Source organism: the organism of the source record quoted next, unplaced genomic scaffold (genome assembly GCF_019419815.1).
Source record: "Pyrus x bretschneideri cultivar Hongxiangsu unplaced genomic scaffold, Pyrus_bretschneideri_v1 Contig25, whole genome shotgun sequence".
Classification (NCBI taxonomy): domain Eukaryota; kingdom Viridiplantae; phylum Streptophyta; class Magnoliopsida; order Rosales; family Rosaceae; genus Pyrus; species Pyrus x bretschneideri.
This window is the reverse complement of record NW_025999557.1, coordinates 1,379,579-1,403,304: the sequence shown is the minus strand read 5'-3', so window position 1 is coordinate 1,403,304 and position 23,726 is coordinate 1,379,579. Positions and strand designations below refer to the sequence as shown.

The following is a 23,726-nucleotide window of genomic DNA, read 5'->3' as shown; positions in this document are numbered from 1 at the left end:
GGCAAAACTCTCGGAGCGGAAGGCATCGGAGCTAGAGCATTCCAGGCCTCAATACTGGGTGGAACGCTAGATGACCCAGGAAAAAGGTGCCTCTGGAGATAAGCCGCAAGCTTTTGACGGTCATTTTGAATTCGACCTTCAGATTCTTGCAGCTCATCAAGCTTCCTCTTCATGCCCGACGAATAGTTATTTGCAAGCACGTGCAAACTTCTATTCTCGTACTTAAGCTATTTGATCTTCTGCTTAAGATTTTCCACCTCTGCCATCAAAGATTCCACCTGACGGGACCGAGCAAGCAGGCGTTGGCCCATGTTGGACACAGAGCTCGCACACTGAACACTAAGAGCGAGGGACTCTTGAACGGCCAACTCATCGGACCGTCCTGACAGCAGCCTACTATCTTTTGGAGTGAGGAGGTTCCTAGCTACTATTGTAGCTGTTGTGGCGTCCTGCATCACGGAGTCTTCACCTGTAAGAGGACCGTTAGAAGATAAGAAAGAAGGGCGCCATACGTTACCTTGACACGGCGCGCCCGTATCACTGCTGAGACTCAATTCTAAGCTAAGGTTCGATGGGTTTGCCATTTTTCAAAAGTGTTCAAAGAGAAGGGGTGGATGAAGTTAAATCAGAAAGGGCCGAAGACAATTTTCACAAACGGGCGATCTTCAAAGTGTGCATGTTGGAGGTGATCGATACCTTTATAAAAAGCCAAGGCGACACGACCACCGATTCAAAAAATATGATTTTCCTGCGTGAAGTTCGGCGACGCGTTCGCGGCTTTTCAGAAAATGCGTTCAACTTTGTCAAAAGATATCTGACAAAGTCGAAAACACGTGGAGGCCATCATCGCAACTACACGTCTTTAGCCGACAAGCGCAAAGTTCGGCGACGCTTTCTCTGCTTTTCAGAAAATGCGTGCAACTTTGTCAAAAGTGGCGCTCGTTCAGAAATCGAAGAGGCGTCGTTCAGATATCGAAGAGACGTTTGTCGACAAGGGTAAAAGAACAGTACCACCACTTGCTATTAAGAAATCCCTATATATGTCGACCTTCATCTCTTATGGCAAGGCAGACCTGAAGAAAATGCCCAACTCTTCCTCACCTCTGAGGGCGCACTCCCAGCAAAGCCTTTCGAAATACTCAATTTTTTCTTCTTCCCCAAAGATGATACCAAATGCCTGGAGTATAGATGACCCAGGAGGAAACGATAGATCGAAGCATGTGGAGACAAGCACAACAAATACATGTGCTGATTCATTCGCCGCTTCTTCCAAAGCAAAGGTATCTCATATCATCAAGGGCGAAAGCAAAGGTATCTCATATCATGCCTTCTCCATGTCATTTTCTTTGTCCTTGTTCTTACTCGCATGGCAAAGTGAAAGAAGCAATCAGCCGGCACTTGGAGTCAGTCTTTCGATCTGGAGCCGACTGCCTGGAAGCTATTCCTTGGTTGCTTACCTAGCGTTGCTCTCGAGTAGTCATCTTCAACGGTTGATACACTTCCAGAGAAGGGACCACTTCTGCAAAGGGGAGCAAGTAAGGCAAGTGAAAATGATACATTGAGGCATGTGGAGACAAGCAACAACTGCATATGCTGAGCTATCCTCTAACCCTCTTCAATACGAATTGGAGAGATTGAACAAAGAAACAGATAAAAGGAGTAAGCTCAGACCTTCGGGGGAGACCAAAAGAATCCTGCTGCCCAGTTCAAGAGTAGCACAAAGGAAAATCAACGATTGGAGGAAACCAAAAGAATCCTCCAGTCCAGTTCAAGAGTAGCACAAAGGAAAATCAACGATTGGAGGAAACCAGAAAATCTTCCAGTCGAACTCAAGATCAAGCCTCAATGGCCCTTGAAGAAATCACAAGTCCGATTCAAAATCAAGTGTTCACCACCCTTGAATCAAATTCAACTCCAGATAAAAGGAGTAAGTTCAGACCTTCGGAGGAGACCAAAAGAATCTTCCAGCCCAGTTCAAGATTAAGCTTGTGGAAAATCAACGATTGGAGGAAACCAGAAAATCTTCCAGTTGAACTCAAGATCAAGCCTCGATGGCCCTTGAAGAAATTTCCAGCCCAATTCAAGATCAAGCCTCGACGGCCCTTGGGTTGACATCTACATTAAGGGACTTCAAAACGCATCTTCTACACGTGACAAGCACATGTCTACGACGCGCCTTGAAGTGGGGGCATTTGTAGACATCAAAATTTCGGTGAAATGAATGTTGACCAATAATTAAAATTTCAACGCTCACGTGTCACATAAATTTTACATGTAGCGTGTGACTCAACGAAGAATCGAAATAAATTGGAAAAGTCATCAAATAGGACACGTGTCAGTACCTGGCAGAAATGATTTATTTCATCTGATTATTTAAATCCAAAAATCAAGTTTTGGAATTCTATAAATAGGAAGCCAATGCATTCATTTTAAAGAAAGAAAAAAAGGAAGGAAGAAAAAAAGGAAGGAAGAAAGAAAGAAGGAAATTTACATTACACCAAAACTTTGAAGCTTTGAAACTCTAAAGCTCTCAAGCAAATCTCGAAGGACCAAGAAAGCTATCTTCGTTCTTCGTCAAATCTGAAGAGAAGCGTTCATCATCCGTTCATCCTAAGATCAAGCCCCAACGGCCCTTTGGATCAACAACCTCAACAAATCCACACATCCAATCGTTCTTCAAGATTAAGCCCAAAAGCCCTTGAAGATCTGCTCATCCATCAACCTTCAAGATCAAGCCCAAAAGCCCTTGAAGAAATCCATACACCCAGTCTTCAAGATCAAGCCCAAAAGCCCTCGAAGATCCGTTCATCAACTGTTCATCCCTAGATCAAGCCCCGACGGCCCTTTGGATCAACAGCTCATCCACAAACCCATACACCCATTCTTCAAGATCAAGCCCAACGCCCCTTGAAGATCCGTTCATCAACTGTTCATCCTTAGACCAAGCCCCGACGGCCCTTTGGATCAACAGCTCATCCACAAACCTACACCCTACGAAGATAGAATCAGAGGATCAAATTACAAAGAGATTGTAACCCCAAAATCATTAACACAAAAATATATTTTGTACACGGTATTCTTGTTTCTTGTTGCAGGAAATTTTTCGTGTTTACAATAGTACGTGATTATTTTTTAGAAATATTAGTACTCGGTCCTAGTTACTAATCTCTGTTAATTAATAAAAGCTTTGTCAACCAAAAAAGGGTGAAAAAACTACTTAGTCTTCTATCACAAAAAAAAAAAAATGATGGGCAATAATGGTATTTCAAAGGTCTAAATTTTATTGTTTTTTATTGAAGCCTCACTTATAGGTGATGTTAAAATACCTCCAATATTAAAAAAAACAAAAAAAATAAACAAAAAAATAAAAATAAAAACCTCCGACTCCCCCTACGTTCTCTCTCTCTCCCTCTCTCCTTCTCATTTTCTAAAAAAATGTGTTCATACACACAAAGTGTATAGGCAAATGCTAATATTTATTGACTGAAACCTTATTAGTTTTCAAATTTTGATCCAAGTCCCTAGTATTAATGTAATAATGAATTTACATGTCAGTTAAATAATTTTTTTCTAAAATAAAAATTAATAATTGATTTAGAATTTTAATACTCACACCTTTATTAAACTCCTAACTAATTTTCAATTCAAAACATTTCCAAAATAAATAAATAAAAATTAGAATAAGTTTGTAGCCATTAGCTTTTTTAAATAATATTTTCAATTTTTTAATCTTATATGTACCCATTTATGTATTTTTTTCAAAATTTTAATCTTCAAATTTACTCATGCTTAAATATACCAATTTGTTATAGGTAAAATGCACCTTTTTTTTTAAATATAAAATCTATTCAATTTTTTTAACCTTATATGGGTACATTCTTTTTTCTTTGATTTGAGACTGTATTTATATTAAGTTTAATCGAAGAAATTTACTAATGTTATTAAGCCTAATATCCTTTTTTTTTTTTTTTTTTTTTGTGATTTTGAAGAATGTACCCATGTTTTGGTACAATAATTTTTTGGTTAATTTTGATGAATGTACCCAAGTTTACATATTCACACACACACACACACACACACACACACACACACACACATAATAGTATATTTATATTTTAATATTTTTAATCCCACAAATGATGGTTTTTTATTTAAAATATCATTAACATAAACTGTAACGACCCGTTTCCAATTTTATGGGTTTTTTTTATAATTTTAATAAGTGAATGTACGAAAATGCTCTTCAAGGCAAATGCATTGATTTTGTTTGACCGCCTTGTCATGTCATGTAGGATCTATTTTCTTGACGTGTCCTCGTAGTATTCGTCGTTACGAACGCATGGACACAACCGAAACATAATTTGGAGTTATAACAAAGGAGTTATTAACGTTTAAAGTCAGGGATATTTTGGTAATTTTAACCTTCTTTAGAAGGCTCCAGAAAATCTGAACCCATGTGAAATGCCACGTGTGTGGCTGGGATGAAAGGAAAAGAAAAAGGAAGGAAGAAATGGACGACTAGGATGAGAAGGAGAGAAGAGAAAGGAGATAAAGGAAGGAGGGAATCGGCCAATCAGGAGGAAAGGAAAGGAGGGGAAATAAGGGAGAAAAGAAAGAAAGAATCGGACCCTCCCCTTAACCCGTGACCTGACCCATTTTTGGGAGATTTTCTGACGATGAATCGTCCATTTTTCCGACGAATTTCATCAAACCACCACTTGGAAAACCTTTCATGACCTTCCCCCTTCCTATTACACCCTAAAAATCAAGGGATTTGGCCTTGAAATTAGGAGAACTCGCACGGTGGGGTGCGGCGGTTTTGGGTTCAAATCACCAAAATTTGAAGCTAATCCCATCGACCACCACCACCAATAGACTCCCCTCAACCCCAGGAACAAAGCCTAAGTAATGGTTGAGGTGTCAGAGCTTGTTTGGAGTCGAATTAAGAACACCCATTTCAAGGGTTTCCGACAGACCGAGGTGGATTTCAAGTGTTTTCTGGCCAAATTGGACTTGGCCATAGGTATGAAAATTGTTCCCCTTACTGATATCTACTTGTCTGTAAAATTTGGTAATTTTTGGAAATTGTTGATTTTTCCAGCAAGTCGGGGCAGCCAACCACCACCTGCGACAGCGCGTGGACCGAGACGTCCCCTGACCTTCCTAGGCTAAATTTGAATACCCTGATTCCATTTGTGAAGTTCGATTAACAAATTTCTATCGTTTGAACCTAGTTTCATTAGGGTCTGCCACTTGATTAGAATAGTAATCGACTATCCGACCGTTGGATCGTCACCAAACTTTAATAAATTATAGTACGTAATATTTTAGGACCATAGGAATTTACGGATCAGGAATCTAACGTACGGATTTTTCCGAATTAGATTTGTAAGTTCGTAAAATAAAAGGTCGGCCGCCACTTGGTTTTGGTAATTGGCGGAGATCAAATCGTTGGGTTGTAATGAAACTTTTGTATGATGTTTTAGAAGCATAATGTGGATATTTGGAAGTTACGGATCGGAAATCCGAGGTACAGATCTTCCAGATCGAGTTATGTAGGGTTGTAGATCCTACCGTCGATATTTGACCTACGGTTGACTTTTGATCAATGGGTCCTAAATCATTCTAGAACATCCTTGGGAATGTGTTTTTTGTAAGTTATGTGTTCTATTGATAAGGATTCTGAGATGTGGTTTGATAATTGTTCTAGGCGCTGATCGTTCGTGATGCCTCGATGTTTGTGCTAAGGAGTTGTAGCGCGGACTCCAGGTGAGTGGGTCTTCTTCCTTTTTATAGTGTATATATATATATATATATATATACATATATATATGCTTTACGGTTTCTAGAAACATTTTTATTTGAACCATGCTTTGAATGCCATGTCGTGAATGAATTATATTTTTAGTATTTTATTACTATTGTTATGCATTATATGGAATGATGCTGCGGAGGCTCAAGTAAGCTTCAAGTGAGTTAGTATGTGAATGATTGGTTACATTACATTGTTATGAGCTCATTATCATGCACCCCAGTGTTAGTGTTCCTTGATGCGAGAATTATACGCACACAAATTAAACCCTCTTTTCGTCAAATTGTAGTATATGTATAAGTAGGGATCGTTCTGGACCGGGGATTAGGAGGGATTGTTAATCACTTGGATTTGACTCAAAAACGTAAAAACACAATATAAAACACTAAACTAGACTCAAAGAATGTAAAACTAAACTTTAAAACACTAAGACAAACCAAAGACTCAAAATGCTTTTAAAAACACAAACTAAAATGATTTCTAACTAAATTGACATTAAAGTAAAGGGGGATTTAAGTTTATACGAAAATTGAAATAACGAAACAAGTTAAATAAACTAGACAGAATGTAAATATGAAATTGATGAAATGGAATGAATGGATGATAGAATAGCTAAGGGGGTCATCTCCACATATGTTACACTTGCATAATAAAAAGATTTCCAGTTGACTTTCGATAAATTATGAAACTCATCACCCCGGGTTAATTAGGTCCGCTTAAATTAACCGTCAAGTTTTCCTTAAGTTAATGAATTGGATGGGTTAGCGCAACGCAATTCACAACATTCTCCAAAAGTCCTTTACGTGAACAGCACAATAAAGATACAATCAAAGATCATTAAGCATTATGAAAACTATAAGTGTTGACGAGACATTCGTTACTATGATGAGCATGAAACTCGTGCCAAGAATTCATTTAACGCGATTGTTTATAAGCAACCTCCACTACTTGTGAATATAAGTTCATAACGATTAGGTGAAAATCACTTATATTCTAGCGTCATATTCATGCATGAAAATTAAGCGCGCATTCTTAATAAACATACATAAATAAGTTATCAATCAAACGGTTAAACAAATTGAATCAACAACTTATGAAATGCAATTAGAAGTAATCAAATCAAAATGCAAGCATAAACATATATTTCGAATCACCCCCTAGCTAAGGGGGGTTTAGTTCCTCATACAAAACAAAGAGAATTAAAATTAAACATTGAAATCAAAGAAACACCTAAACATTCCAACAACTCAAACTTGAATTGTATGAACGTTTAGGCCCTCTTCTCTTCCTCTTTATTGTAGCATAAGGTCTAAGGATAGTTGGTTTGGGGGAATGGAAGTGTGGAATGGAGTGAGGAGTGATGGAAATGGAAAGATGGTTTTTGGATTCTAAGGGAGACTCACGGCTAAGAGAGAAAGGGATGTGTTTGTGGTGTGTTGTGTATGAAATGAGATCTGACTTGAATGGGGAGTGAATGAATGCAAGGGTATTTATAGGAGTAGTGGAGGGAACATATGGCTATGTCATTTGTAGGTGAAGTAAGTGTGTGAGGTTGGTGAAGTAAGTGGAGGTTGTAGGTGAAGTAGGTGGATGTTGTAGGTGAAGTAGGTGGATGTTGTAGGTGAAGTACATGTGTTTAAATGGTTGAAATGTGTAGATGATTATGAGTGATAAGTGATAAGTGTATGATATGTTAAGTGATAAGTGAATGATTATGATAAGTGATAAATGAATGTATGATATGATAAGTGGTGAATGATAAGTGGTAGTGTTTAAGTATTTAAAATAGGGAACAAAGCCCTTCCTTGCATGGCAAGGAAGGGAGACACAAGGAAACACACGACAATGTCCTAAGGTTGCTAGGAATGTTGTTTTTGTGTTCTAAAATGCGTAGGAGTTTTCAATGATGCTCAAACATGAGGTCTTTTTAGGATTTAACTTTCCTACTTCAAGTCTTCAATTTCGTCCATCCTTTTGGCTCCAAGCATATGATATCCATTCCAATCTCTAATTTGCTCCAAAAGGCTCCAAAAGGCATCCTTTTGCATACTTTGCCCTTAGAACCTGAAAACACACAAAAGAAGCATAAAGAACTAAAATAACTAAAGAAACATAACGTAAATGTACGAGAACAAGCCATTTAAGTCGCATAAATATGCTCCTATCATTCCTGCCCGAGACCAAGCACAGTTATTCATGTGATGTTCACCTCCCGCACCGCACACTCACCTTGGATCCAAGTTTGGTGCCAGCCTGTAGTACAGACCACAATAGGTGATTCCGACTCGTAGGTGACCCGTAATTCATCGCACAGCCTTCACGTGATCATAGCACTTGAGCGTACTTATTTACACTCAGCATATCGTACATACCACATTAGATGGTTCCAACTCATATGCAGGCATAAGTTGGTGAGCTATAGGTTCAGTCGTACAGGTCACGTTAGGTGACTCCAGCTGGCATATTATTTTACCTTGATTTTCACACCTGGCTTACATATTTCAGTGTTGAAACGTTATGACATGGCATACTTGGTTTTTACTGTCTTTGTGCATTGTTTTACGTATATACATAGTATTATTTTCTGTAAACTATACGAGTTTTACAGCTAGAGGTTATAACATTTTCAAAAGGATTTTATTAAAACTTTATTTTCAGGCCCACTCACCCTTATTTTTTGCCCTTCCAAGTTTTAGCTGCTGAAAGACTAGGATTCTTGGCGAATCTCAGCATAGGTGGCTACCTCTGAGGGTATGATCCTTACCCACACTACTGTACTTTACTTATGCTCTAACGTCGTGTGGGAAATTGGTTCATTCCCGCTCACAGCGCACTCTTGTTTTTAGGCACTTTTAGGTTTAAATTTATTCACATTTTCCACATCACTATACTTTATGGCTTCGTCACCTTCCAGATGTTGGCCAGTACAGCTCGATTCGGAATCCTAGTGGACTTTCTGGGTCGGGGTGTGTCATAAACAACTATAAATTTCAATTTTTAATTTAAAAAATATAGTAACATACATAGAAATAAATTATCATATTAATTTCAGGAACTTCGACCAAAAATTGAAAACCAACAAGGTTTCAGTCAAAGAATATTGATGACTAAAGATCGCATCAAAAATCTCCCTTATTTTAGTCTAGTGATATTTATTTTTTTAATATTAAAATAAAATTTTAGCGTTCACCAAATTTATATTTTAAAATATGTTATTGTTCGATCTCGAATCTATAACCATGTGTTGGTATGCTATTGGTATTAAGAGAAATGACAGGAACCGATCCCTTATTAAAAAAATAAAATTAACATATTTCTAATTAAAAAAACAAATTAAATGTATTATTTCACCGTGTTTATAGCGTTGGCATTTGCACCAAAGTCCAAACAGTGCAACGCTCTCCGGATAATAAAATAAATAATAAATAATAAATAAAATTAAAAATAAATAAAAGACAGTGCAACGCATAAAGCTAGGCATTGGTTCCCCTACATTTATGCCCATAACCAAATTGGGAAGAAGTGCAATGCATAACGCATAATTATTCAAAAGTAGCTAACATATCAACTGCCTCTTCAGCGACTAAATATCATTTGAAAGTCGTCACTAAAACTTTAGCAACCATTTTATATTTTCTCTCTTTTTATTTTCTGAAATTTTAATAAGCTTTAGTAGTAGTCATTGTCCTTGCTCCTCTTGACTATGTCCTTACAACATATACCAAGTAGGGTAGAATTTTTTCCCCTTGTATCCCTCCTAAATATTTAAATAGTTACGATTACGTCACATCTACATTTTGTTTTGAATTTTATATATAAAAAGGGAGAGAATCCTACTCCTTTATTTAAAAAAAAAAAAAATTTAACATATCTCTAATTAAATAAACAAATTAAGTCTATTATGTCACCGTGGTTATAACGTTGGCACCATTTGCCCAAAGTCCAAACAGTGCAAAGCTCTCCGGATAATAAAATAATAATAATAATAAACAGTGCAACGCATAAAGCTGGGCATTGGTTCCCCTACATTTATGCCCATAACCAAATCACAAAAACCACACCACTCACTGAGAGCCTCGATCTCTTAGTTTCTTAACTCTCTTCTTCCACTGCTCTGCTTCTCACCCTCCTGTCTCTTGTTACATAAAGTCCTCTTCTGTAGCAAAACCAAACTAGGGCAAATACTATGGAAGAAATCATATCCTCAAGCTGTCCACCCGATTTCTGCCAGGAAACCACATTTCAACAGCGCCTACAGTTCATAGTTCAGAACGTGCCTTAGTGGTGGGTGTATTCCGTTTTCTGGCGAGCCTCCAAAGACAGCAGTAGTGACCAAGTTTCCCTGTCGTGGGCTGGCGGACATTTTCAGTACACTTGCGACCACTTGGCATCGAAAATAAGCAATCAAGTGAACCGGGAATTTGAAGCTCTTTTGCATGAGGACGTGATGGATTTGGACATGAGGCTGGTGGATCATGGAGATGTCACTGACTCCGAGTTGTTTTACTTTTACGCCGTTTCTTTAACCCAGTCATTCTCTGCAAGCCACGGTAATAATAGTGACAACATTCTCGGCAGGGCATTTGGTTCTGGTGGGTTTGTTTGGCTTGCAGGTGACCATGAATTTCAGTTTTATGAGTGTGAGAGAGTGAAAGAAGCAAGAATGCATGGAATCCAAACTTTGGTTTGCATTGCAACTCCTTGTGGGGTGGTTGAACTGGCCTCTTTGGATGTGATCAAAGAAGATTACGGTCTAGTGCATTTATCAAAGTCGCTGTTCGGATCAGACGGCAACAACAACAACAACAGGAGGCTCTCAAAGCAGCAGACCAGTCGTGAAGGCAATATACTTGATCCTATCCTAGAAAATGAACTGTTTTCAGCAGATCAAATTGAACTGACCCGGCAAGGTATGCACCAAAACTTATGTTAAATTCGAGAGCCGTTCGTTTTTTGGTACTTACCAAATACCAAAATATGGTACCTAATTTGTACAATGTTCGAACTTGCTTGGTTATTTGTCGATATTACCAAATAGTGATTAAGCTCTGAAATGGCATGGTCAACGATTAGTACCTAGTACCAATTACCAAACATTTTTCTTTCCTTTTGGTCATTTACTAAGTACATATTAGTTGCATAGGTCTGTAGACATCGAAATTTCGGTGAAATGAATGTTAACCAATAATTAAAATTTCAACGCTTACGTGTCACATAAATTTTACATGTAGCGTGTGACTCAACGAAAAATCGAAATAAATTGGAAAGGTCATCAAATAGGACACGTGTCAATATCTGGCAGAAATGATTTATTTCATCTGATTATTTAAATCCAAAAATCAAGTTTTGGAATTCTATAAATAGGAGGCCAAGGCATTCATTTCGAAAAAAAAGGGAAGAAGGGAGGAAGAAAAGAAAGAAGAAAAGGAGTTTACATCACACCAAAACCTTGAAGCCTCGAAACTCTAAAGCTCTCAAGCAAATCCCGAAGGATCAAGAAAACACTCTTCGTTCTTCGTCAAATCCTCCTTCAAAGGTCAAGCCCTAACGGCCCTTGAAGAACTTCCGCCGACTCAAGATCAAGCCCCGACGGCCCCTTGAAGAAAGTGTTCATCATCCGTTCGTCCTAAGATCAAGCCCCAACGGCCCTTTAGATCAACAACCTCAACAAATCCACACATCCAATCAGTCTTCAAGATTAGGCCCAAAAGCCCTTGAAGATCCGCTCATCCATCAACCCTCAAGATCAAGCCCCGACGGCCTCTTGAAGAAATCCATACACTCAGTCTTCAAGATTAGGCCTAAAAGCCCTTGAAGATCCGCTCATCCATCAACCCTCAAGATCAAGCCCCGACGGCCTCTTGAAGAAATCCACACAACCATTATTCAAGATCAAGCCCCGACGGCCCTTGAAGAAAGTGTTCATCGTTCATCATCCGTTCATTCAAGATCAAGCCCAAAAGCCCTTGAAGAAATCCACACAACCATTATTCAAGATCAAGCCCCGACGGCCCTTGAAGAAAGTGTTCATCATCCGTTCATCCTTAGATCAAGCCCCAACGGCCCTTTGGATCAACAGCTCATCCACAAACCTACACCCTATGAAGATAGAATCAGAGGATCAAATTACAAAGAGATTGTAACCCCAAAATCAATACAAACAAAAAATATATTTTGTACACGTATTCTTGTTTCTTGTTTCAGGAATTTTTCGTGTTTACAAATTTGGCACGCCCAGTGGGACAATCTCTACCTCTCATCTCTGTCTCCGTTCAAGATATTCAAGCACAGTCCATGGCTTCAAACAAAGAACAAGTCATGACTATCGGCACTTCCTCCATTGAAAAACAGCTAGTTCAGATGAAGGAAACAATTGCAAGGCTGATAAAGATTGCAGAGGAGAAAAACTTGCAAACCGCCGGACTCATCAACCGTCTGGAGGCGCAACATGGTGTCATGGTGAAACCAAGCTCTCTTCCAACTAAAAGGACCGAAGAAGGCTTCAACCCAAATGCCTACGAACTCATGTCAAAGGCTAGGCATGACTTTGCTTCCTCTTCAAATCTTGGAAAGAAGGTTTCAAACACCGTCAACGACAAAGATCGCGACCTCACCAAAACTCAAAAGAAGTTGAAGGAGCATGGTTACGGAGTTGACAACAACCAAAGCACACCTCCAAAATCAATGGCATCAAGCAAGGGACAAGCCGTTCTTGCAACCACCAAGGGAAGAAGCATAAGCACTTCCGCCACGAATGGAGCATCCATTGGCACCACAACCACTCATCAACATGCCGCTTCAAAATTGGTACCGCTAAGCGAGCAAAGGGAACATCAAAGGCGCGAGTCTATCATCAACCTAACCTTGCTGGGGGCACCAAAGCATGCTGCTAAGGCGCATAAGATGACATCCCACAATGGCCAATGGGTTTCTTCATCAGCACCCTGGATGTCTGAAGGAAAGTCATGCCTATTGGTTGCACAAGTCATGACCATCGGCGTCACTTCTGTTGAAGAACAGCTAGCTCAGATGAATGAAGCAATCGCAAAGCTCACACAGACTGTGGAAGAGAAGGACTTGCAGATTGCCGCACTTGTCAACCAACTAGATGCGCTGCCCGACGTAAAAGTCGACCCAAATATTGGCCTATTAAAGAAAGAAGGTGACGAAGAAGAGGAGCCACCAGTGGAGAAAGTTGAAGAGAAGCGAAGCCAGACCAAGCAATGACATCCATGGGATCTCTCTCTATCCAGCAGCTACAGGAGATGATTGCAAGCACTATCAAGACACAGTACGAAGGAAGCTCGCACGACTCCGTACTGTACTCAAAGCCTTACTCCAAGAGGATTGATGCTTTGAAGATGCCAAGGGGTTATCAGCCCCCAAAATTCATGCAGTTCGATGGAAAAGGCAACCCGAAACAACATGTCGCCCATTTCGTTGAAACTTGCAACAATGCTGGGACAGAGGGAGACTACCTCGTCAAACAGTTCGTGCGTTCGCTGAAAAGTAATGCTTTTGACTGGTACACTGACCTCGAACCTGAGTCTATCAACAGTTGGGACCAGCTAGAAAGGGAATTCCTCAACCGTTTCTACAGCACTCGTCGTACTGTAAGCATGCTAGAGCTGACCAGTACGAAACAGTGGAGAGATGAACCTGTCATCGACTACATAAATAGATGGCGTTCATTAAGCCTGGATTGCAAAGATCGGCTTTCTGAAACCTCCGCCATCGAGATGTGCGTTCAAGGCATGCAGTGGGGACTACACTACATCCTTCAAGGCATCAAACCACGAACATTTGAGGAGTTAGCCACCCGCGCCCATGATATGAAGTTAAGCATCACCCGTCATGGGAAGAAAGAGCAGATCGCCGACTACAAGAATGACAAAGTTTTGGGGCCAAAGGTGGATAAGGCTACGTGGAAACCCACCAAGGAAGCGATGACGGTTAACACAACTCCAGTCAAAACCCATACACGAGGCAAGGCGATTCAAACCGAAGCTTTTCGTGATCAAGAGATACGTAGACGCACTTTGAAGGAGCTTGAGGAGAAGACTTATCCATTCCCCGACTCTGACGTGGCTGCCATGCTAGATGACTTGCTGAAAAAAAAGGTGATCGACCTACCTGAGTGTAAACGGCCAGAAGATATGAACCGTACTGACAGTCCAAGGTACTGTAAATTCCACCGCTTCATTAGTCATCCGACAGAAAAGTGCTTTGTGCTAAAAGATCTCATCATGAAGTTGGCTCAGAAAGGGATCATCGAGCTAGATCTTAATGATGTGGTGAAGTCAAACTATACCACCATCACTTCTGGCTCTTTGAACTCAAAATCGTCACCTCAACCGCTGGGGGCATGCTCCAAAACCATGTCAGTCAAGTCAAGTGAAGATGAAGGATGGACTTATGTCACTCCAAAGAAAATGCACAAGAAACATAGGTCTCCTCCACAAGTTCACCAATCGGAAAGGGGGCAAAGCAGCTACCGTCAACCTTCAAAGCTACATGAAAGTGTTGAGGATGATGAAGTTATGACACAAAGATCGCCCGTTGCCATCACGATGCGCGATTTCTTCCCCAAAGACTTCTTCAATCACTCAGTCAAGACTCCTTGCTATAAAGATTGCAAGGAATGCCTCTCTAAGATCGTTTGACAAATTAAAAAACGCTCCTCGTTCGCATGAGCCTAAAAGGCGACAACCAACGCTCCTGGTCTGCACGAGCATAAAAGGCGACATCAAAAGCTCCTTGTTCACACGAGCCTAAAAGGTGACAACAAACGCTCCTTGCTTGCATGAGCTGAAACTGCAAACGCATCACGCTCCTGGCCCGCAAGAGCATAAACTGTGTACGGCAAAATCATCATCAAAACTATCACTCATTTGAACTACGTTACGACTTGATCTCTTCTTTGAAAGAGTACGTAGGCAGCTCGAACATTCAACTTTGAGTTCAGTCACATCAAAATAAAAAAATAAGGGTTTTATTAAAGATTTACAAATAAAAGTCAGTTTTATTACAAGGAAAAAATATTACTTTGTTTTTTTTAAAAAAAAAAAAAGAAAAAAAAAAAGGGGCCGGCTCCAAAACTTTTTACTCCTCTTTCCAAAGCCAGCGAGCCCAGTTACAAATCCGGGCCCAGCTCTCAAGGCCCATCGTTACTCGGCTCCAACACTCCCAACACAATTTGCTCTTTCAGTCGCGACTTCCCGGAGCCTCAAAAACCCAGAAAAACAATCTGCAAACAATGGCAACCGTTGATGATGGGGTAGAGATCAACAGCAAGGAGAAGGAACTGAAGCATCTAAGGCTTCTGAGGGTGGCGGCGATTCAGACGCTGGAAGTTTCAGAGAACGATCAGTTTGCAGGCCCAATTTTCCACTACAATTCCTCGACAAAACCAACCAAGTCGATGACGATCCAGAACCCGCCGCATCCGCTTGCCCGCCACGTGCGCAGCTAGGATTTTCCAGCTCACGCGGAAGCTAGGGCACAAGTCCGACGGTGAGACCATCGAGTGGCTCCTTCAGCAGGCCGAGCCTTCTGTCATCGCCGCCACCGGAACCGGCGCTATTCCCGCCAATTTCACATCCCTGTTATCTCGCCCAGGTTCAATGCTAGCATGCTGATGCTCGTTCGCCTTCTTGAGGGTTGCACTGAAACATATGAGGACTTCTTTATGGGATCTGTGCATTTTAAAGATGTAGCTCAAGGGCACATTTTTAGTGTATGAGAACAAATCAGCAGCAGGTAGGCACTTGCTCGAAGTCCCGAAGTAGGTGGCACGAGACGAGGTGGTAACTGAAACCTCACTCTGTTCTTTTCCGGAATCTCACAGAGACAGCGTCGAATCCCGCGTCAGCTTCCCCACCGAGTTCCCCTACGAGTTCGACTCGTCCGACTCCAACTCTGCCCTGAACTCCCCTGTCGAGTCCGTGGTGAGCTCCACCGAGACCAAGGGAGGCAGTTGCAGCAGCGACGAGGAGGACTTCCTTGCCGGGCTTACCCGCCGCCTCGCGCAGTCCTCGCCGCAGATCTAGCCTCTTTGACATCACCACCAACTTCCCACGGACCCCAAAAATCCGAAAGGCTCAGACACACTATCCGCTGTGCGATTTCGAGATTATCGAGATTATCGAGAAAAGATGGGCAGGAAGTTTTTCGTCGGCGGCAACTGGAAATGCAACGGAACCTTCGATGAGGTGAAGAAGATCGTCAACATACTGAATGAGGGACAGGTTCCGTCGCAAGATGTTGTGGAGGTTGTGGTTAGCCCACCGTATGTGTTTATTCCAGTGGTGAAGAGTTTGTTGAGGCCCGATTTCCATGTTGCGGCACAAAACTGCTGGGTCAAGAAGGGTGGTGCCTTCACTGGTGAAGTTAGTGCTGAGATGCTAGTCAATCTCGAGGTTCCTTGGGTAATTCTTGGTCATTCCGAAAGAAAACTTATTTTGGGTGAATCCAATGAGTTTGTTGCGGACAAGGTTGCATATGCACTTTCTCAAGGTTTGAAGGTAATAGCTTGTGTCGGTGAGACCCTTGAGCAGCGAGAAGCTGGCACTACTGTGGAGGTTGTAGCCGCACAAACCAAGGCAATTGCAGAGGCTACAAATCGGAGAACAAGATCAGCAAGCTATGTTTAAAAAAAAAAAAAAAAAAAAAAAAAAAAAAAAAAACAGTTTCTTCAAAAGAAAATGTGTATATATATATATATATATATATATATATATATATATATATATATATATATATATATATAAATTCCTCCTCGGCCCAAGTCACCATCTTCAGCAACTTTCTGCCATTTTCTAGAGCTTCAAATCTTAGGGATTTTTGCAGGAATTTTGAAGAACCAGAGCAAGCAACCGAGCTCCAATGGCGGAAACCATATTCTTCTCTCCCTCTGCTTTACTCTCTTCTCCCTCCAGGTTCTCGATCCAGGCCCAGCTCTCTGTCCTCAGCCACGCTTGCTTCAGAGGGCGAACAGTCCAAGCTCAACTCTGCCATCCAGATCGCCATGGCTCGGTTGGAGGACGAGTTCCGCAACATCCTCCTCAACCACACCACTCCCATCGAGCCTGACTCGCTTTCCTCCGCCGATCCGAGCTCGGCAACTCACTCCTCCGTCTATGCCGGTGACGTCGACGAGCTTCTCCAGCGCGGAGATTTCACCAAAACACAGCAGCAAACCGTATTCCCACAGCTTCCTGCAGCCTCTTGGGTGTCTAAAGAAATTTTTCAACATCTCTCTTCCTCAAACCCAGCACTTGGCGCAGATAGCGAAGCAGGTGCAGAAGCTGACGGGGGCGAAGAACGTGAGGATCAAGACGGAGATTGATCCGAGCCTGGTGGCGGGGTTCACGGTGAGGTACGGGCAGTCGGGGTCGAAGCTTATTGACTTGAGCGTGAAGAAGCAGCTACGCCAACAACAGTAGCTCAAAAAAAAAAAAAAAAAAAAAAAAAAAAATCGAAACACGGTAAAAGTGGGGTTCACGGCATAGCGAGCAAAAGTACTAGGTATAAATTTATTGTTTATAATTTGTTCTTTGTCTTGGTGTTGCTTCAGCTTTTTGCAGAGGAAGAGAAAGAAGACTTGGCTCTTCTTATTTTCACAAAAGCAAAGAAAAAGGTGAAAGTTCCACCATCGCAGCCATCAGAAGACACGGCTACTGCAGCAATCACCTAGCGCCGCTGCAATTCCTCCACTTCGAGCTCGACGCCTTGCATACCTCGAGTTCGTTATTTTGGCCACCTTGATCAAAATCAACGAAGAGCTTCATTGACCGCTGTCAAACGACTAGCCGATCGTGAAGCTCGACGCTTTGCACTACTTCAAGCTCTGGCTGCTTCTGCACTTCCGCCATGGCTGCTGCCTGTGAATGTGATTAACAAAAACAAAGTTTGTCAACTCACATCTGCTTGCCTCTGCTGCTGCCTTTGAATGTGATTGACAAAATCAAAGTTTGTCAACTCACACCCAAAGATCTCCTCCGTCTTCTCTCGGACTCGGCCTGGGTTTTCACCCACGAACTCAGCCTTGCAGATGGCCATATAAAGAAAAAAAAAAAAAAAAAAAAAAAAAAAAAAAAAAAAAAAAAAAAAAAAAGTAGCAATGATGATGCTGGGAAGCATCTTTCAAAGAATAATAAAAAATTTAAAAGAAAAAAAAATATATATAATAAAAAGAAAGAAAAAAAAAAAAAAAAACAACAATGATGGTGCTTCTGGCACCATCTGAAATATATATATATATATATATATATAAATAAATGGTGGATCAGTGCCACCGAAAGCAAAGAAAAGTAAAAAAATAAAATAAAATAAAAAAAAAAAAAAAAAAAAAAAAAAAAAGGAATGATGATGGACGGTGATGTATATGTTTTATCTGTATTTAGCACAATACACTGAATACAAGAAAGCATTTCCATTAATCTTCAAGAAATTACAAGTGTGTACAAAAAAAAAAAAAAAAAAAAAAAAAAAAAAAAAAAAAAGATGGAGCTTTCACAAAGGATGTTCACGTGAAGCCCCATTACTTGGCAAAACTCTAGAAGCGGAAGGCATCGAAGCGGGAGGCGTTGAAGCTAGAGCATTCCAGGCCTCAATACTTGGCCAAACGCTGGAAGACCCAGGAAAAAGGTGCCTCTGGAGGAAAGACGAAAACCTTTGACGGTCACTTTGAATCCGACCTTCAGACTCTTGCAGCTCATCAAGCTTCCTCTTCATGCCCGTCGAATAGTTGTTTGCAAGTACGTGCAAACTTCTATTCTCATACTTCAGCTGCTTGATCTCTTGCTTGAGACTTTCCACCTCTGCCATCAACGATTCAACCTGACGGGAGCGAGCAAGTAGGCGTTGGCCCATGTTGGACACAGAGCCTGCACACTGAACGCTGAGAGCGAGGGACTCTTGAACGGCCAACTCATCGGACCGTCCTGAAAGCAGTCGACTATCTTCAGGAGTGAGGAGGTTCCTAGCTACTATCGTAGCTGTTGTTGCGTCCTTCATCACAGAGTCTTCACCTGTAAGAGGACCGTTAGAAGATAAAAAAGAAGGGCGCCATACATTACCTTGACGGGGCACAACCGGATCGCTGCTGAGACTCAAATCTAAGCAAAGGTTCGATGAGTTAGCCATTTTTCAAAGGTGTTCAGAGAGAAGGGGTGGATGGAGATAATTCTCAAAATGCCAGAGACGATTTTCAAGAATGGGCAATTTTCAGAGTGTGTATGTTGGAGTGATCGATACCTCTGTAAAAAGCCAAGCGACACGACCACCGATTCAAAAATCTGGATTTTCCTGCGTGAAGTTCGGAGACGTGTTCGCAGCTTTTCAGAAAACGCGTTCAACTTTGTCAAAAGATATCTGACAAAGTCGAGAACACGTGGAGGCCATCATCGCAACTACACGTCTTTAGCCGACAAGCGCAAAGTTCGGCGACGCTTTCTCTGCTTTTCAGAAAACGCGTGCAACTTTGTCAAAAGTGGCGCTCGTTCAGAAATCGAAGAGGCGTCGTTCAGAAATCGAAGAGGCGTCGTTCAGATATCGAAGAGACGTTTGTCGACAAGGGTAAAAGAACGGTACCACTACTTGCTATTAAGAAATCCCTATATGTGTCGACCTTCGTCTCTTATGGCAAGGCAGACCTGAAGAAAATGCCCAACTCTTCCTCACCTCTGAAGGCGCACTCCCAGCAAAGCCTCTCGAAATACTCAATTCTTCTTCTTCCCTTGAGAAAACCTATTCAACCTTTGAAGATACCAAATGCCTGGAGTACAGATGACCCAGGAGGAAACGATAGATTGAAGCATGTGCTGATTCATTCACCGCTTCTTCAAAAGCAAAGGTATCTCATATCATCAAGGGCGAAAGCATAGGTATCTCATATCATGCTTTTTCCCTATCTTTTCCTTTGCCCTTGTTCTCACCTGCCAAGACAAGGACAGAGGAAGCAATATGTCGGAACCTCCACTCAAACCAGTTGCCACCAAGGAGTGAAGCACCATTTAAATGCAAAGGTTGCATTCAACTCCTGCATCGGAGGACAAATACTACAAGAGAAAATGCTAAACCTGCATAAGGAAATACCACTTCTGCAAAGGGGAGCAAGTAAGGCAAGTGAAAATGATACATCGAAGCATGTGGAGACAAGCATAACAAATATATGTGCTGATTCATTTGCTGCTTCTTCGAAAGCAAAGGTATCTCATATCATGCTTTTTCCCTGTCTTTTCCTTTGTCTTTGTTATTACTCGCATGGCAAAGTGAAAGAGAGCAGTCAGCGGCACTTGGAGTCAGTCTTCCGATCTGGAACCGACTACCTGGAATCTATTCCTGATTGTTTACCTAGTATTGCTCTCGAGTAGTCATCTTCAACGGTTGATACACTGCCAGAGAAGGGACAAGGAAACTTCAATCTTTCCAACCCTCTTCAATACGAATTGGAAAGATTGAACAAAGAAACAGGTCAGCACCTCCACCTTGTACTTGCCTGCCATATCCTGAAACCGCTCGTAGACCTTCGGGGGGAGACCAAAAGAATCCTGCTGCCCAGTTCAAGAGTAGCACAAAGGAAAATCAACGTGCGGAGGAGACCAGAAGAATCCTCCAGCCCAGTTCAAAATCAAGCCTCAATGGCCCTTGAAGAAATCACAAGTCCGATTCAAAATCAAGTGTTCACCACCCTTGAATCAAATTCAACTCCATATAAAAGGAGCAAGTTCAGACCTTCGGAGGAGACCAAAAGAATCCTCCAGCCCAGTTCAAGAGTAGCACAAAGGAAAATCAACGATTGGAGGAAACCAGAAAATCTTCCAGTCGAACTCAAGATCAAGCCTCGATGGCCCTTGAAGAAATTTCCAGCCCAATTCAAGATCAAGCCCCGACGGCCCTTGGATCGACATCTACATTAAGGAACTTCAAAACGCATCTCATACACGTGACAAGCACATGTCAACGACGCGCCTTGAAGTGGGGGCATTTGTAGACATCGAAATTTCGGTGAAATGAATGTTAACCAATAATTAAAATTTCAACGCTTACGTGTCACATAAATTTTACATGTAGCGTGTGACTCAACGAAAAATCGAAATAAATTGGAAAGGTCATCAAATAGGACACGTGTCAATATCTGGCAGAAATGATTTATTTCATCTGATTATTTAAATCCAAAAATCAAGTTTTGGAATTCTATAAATAGGAGGCCAAGGCATTCATTTCGAAAAAAAAGGGAAGAAGGGAGGAAGAAAAGAAAGAAGAAAAGGAGTTTACATCACACCAAAACCTTGAAGCCTCGAAACTCTAAAGTTCTCAAGCAAATCCCGAAGGATCAAGAAAACACTCTTCGTTCTTCGTCAAATCCTCCTTCAAAGGTCAAGCCCCAACGGCCCTTGAAGAACTTCCGCCGACTCAAGATCAAGCCCCGACGGCCCCTTGAAGAAAGTGTTCATCATCCGTTCGTCCTAAGATCAAGCCCCAACGGCCCTTTAGATCAACAACCTCAACAAATCCACACATCCAATCAGTCTTCAAGATTAGGCCCAAAAGCCCTTGAAGATCCGCTCATCCATCAACCCTCAAGATCAAGCCCCGACGGCCTCTTGAAGAAATCCATACACTCAGTCTTCAAGATTAGGCCTAAAAGCCCTTGAAGATCCGCTCATCCATCAACCCTCAAGATCAAGCCCCGACGGCCTCTTGAAGAAATCCACACAACCATTATTCAAGATCAAGCCCCGACGGCCCTTGAAGAAAGTGTTCATCGTTCATCATCCGTTCATTCAAGATCAAGCCCAAAAGCCCTTGAAGAAATCCACACAACCATTATTCAAGATCAAGCCCCGACGGCCCTTGAAGAAAGTGTTCATCATCCGTTCATCCTTAGATCAAGCCCCAACGGCCCTTTGGATCAACAGCTCATCCACAAACCTACACCCTACGAAGATAGAATCAGAGGATCAAATTACAAAGAGATTGTAACCCCAAAATCAATACAAACAAAAAATATATTTTGTACACGTATTCTTGTTTCTTGTTTCAGGAATTTTTCGTGTTTACAAGGTCCATCAGTAAATTACACTGCGTCACCTACGTGTAATACACCTAATTTAACATGATGTTCAGTACTTCTTTTTTTCCAGATGCAGGTGGAATAAACGAAGCTGCACCTATCAATGTAGGAGGCTCATCACCAGAATCACCTTCTAACTCCGTTGGTAATTTCACCTCCGAGAATACTAAGAACAAGACTCGATCAAAAAACCGAGGAAGGTCATCAAACAATGGAGCTGCAAGTAGACAATCACAATTGTCAAACCACGTTGAGGCCGAGAACAGAGGAGGGAGAGACTCAACCACAGATTCTGTGTCCTCCGGTCAGTTGTTCCCAATGTGTCCAAAATGGACAGGTCCGCTTTGCTTGCCGATGCCGTGGCGTACATCAATCAACTCAAATCAAAAGTTGAGGAGTTGGATGCCAAAGTCCAAGAACAACACAAAAGCCTAAAGCGGGCAATAATACAAGTAACAATCTTGATCATCAATCCAGCCAAAGCACCAGCGCTATAGTTGACCAGCATCATTAGTCTAATATTAATGCTAATAATAATACTATTAGTAATAGTAATAGGGCAGCTGCTGCTTCCGTTGTGGAAGTGGATGTGTACGTGAAGGTTATGGCTTCAGAAGCCAAGATACGTGTTCAGAGTCCGGATCAAGACTACCCATATGCTAAGTTGATGAATGCACTCAAAGGCCTAGGGTTACAAGTTTACCATGCAAGCATATCGAGCGTGAAAGAGTTGATGATTCAAGATGTTGTGGCAAGACTGCCTTATGGGTTCACTAGTGAGGAGGTATTGAGAAATGGTATTATTAAAAGATGGTCCCATTAGAAACTATAAATTATTTTATTTAATTTTCTAATAAGGACAATGATTTTTCATTGAGTAGTGCTTGTTGGAAGTCATGTGTAAGTTGTCCCTTAGGAAGGGGGACCCCGGTGGAGATCAAACGTTTTAGGTAGGACTTGTACAGACTACTGAGTAGTCTAACTTTATGTTTATTAAATTAAATTAGGAAAATATTTATTAACAAATAAGTAAAAATAACATTTTCCTAATTTAATTATAACCATTTATTTTTTGTACTATTGCGCAATTCGAATGATGAAGAAAAATTGTAGTGTGTGTTGATTTTTATTTATTTATTTTAAGAGTACATTTTCTTTTCATATGATGAGGAGACTTGCTTTTTTACCTTTTTATTATTTTATTATTTTTTTTGGAAGTGGGTAAATTTAATTACCAAACACAAATGAACAGTATAAGGTCCAAAGATACAGAAGCATAAACAAACAAAATAGGACATGCCAAACTAGCCCAAAAGACCCAACAAACAGTATAGGCCTAAGCCCTAGAATACAACAACAGAAAACCAAAGCTTCCCTTGCAGCACCCGCCACCGAGCATCCCTACCAGCACAAACATTCGCCACCAACCAACTAACACCTCGTCGTTACAACATCCAACCACGAGCACCTGTCCGAACACAACCACACATACGAGAACCAAGAACCATGTAAAGGAAGCCTGTGGGATTCCACGAGCAACACTGCCAACAAAGGCAAATAGTGAGAAGGTGGTGGTGTTGAACATCCAAGCTGGTGGGAACACCGAAACTCTACACACCATCTCGAAGAACTGCAACAAACTGCGATTTTGAAGTGGCTGTAGATCGGAGCAAAGATGAGCAAGGAGGAATGCCGATGGGGGTATGAAGAAATGGGCAGATCGGAAAGGAGAGCAAGGGAAAAATAGCAAAAAGGAAGACAACAGAACAAAGAAATTACAACCACCGACCCCAACAACAAGTCACACGTAAATATCTATAAGAGAGTGGTAAATTT

At 41.3% G+C, this 23,726-nt stretch overlaps 1 protein-coding gene and 1 pseudogene across 1 annotated transcript; both read left to right on the top strand.

Moving 5' to 3' along the window:
* Positions 1 to 9,868: 9,868 nt before the first annotated feature.
* LOC103933353 lies at positions 9,869 to 22,748 on the top strand (annotated as a pseudogene).
* Positions 15,909 to 16,464, top strand: LOC125478570 (triosephosphate isomerase, cytosolic-like). Its single transcript, XM_048586854.1, has one exon. It carries the CDS (start codon positions 15,967 to 15,969, stop codon positions 16,462 to 16,464), a length of 498 nt encoding a protein of 165 aa, XP_048442811.1. The 5' UTR covers positions 15,909 to 15,966.
* Positions 22,749 to 23,726: the final 978 nt, after the last annotated feature.

What these genes read in the sequence shown, in the direction of transcription:
- LOC125478570 (XM_048586854.1), top strand. Translation starts at nt 15,967, where the DNA reads ATGGGCAGGAAGTTTTTCGTCGGCGGCAACTGGAAATGCAACGGAACC.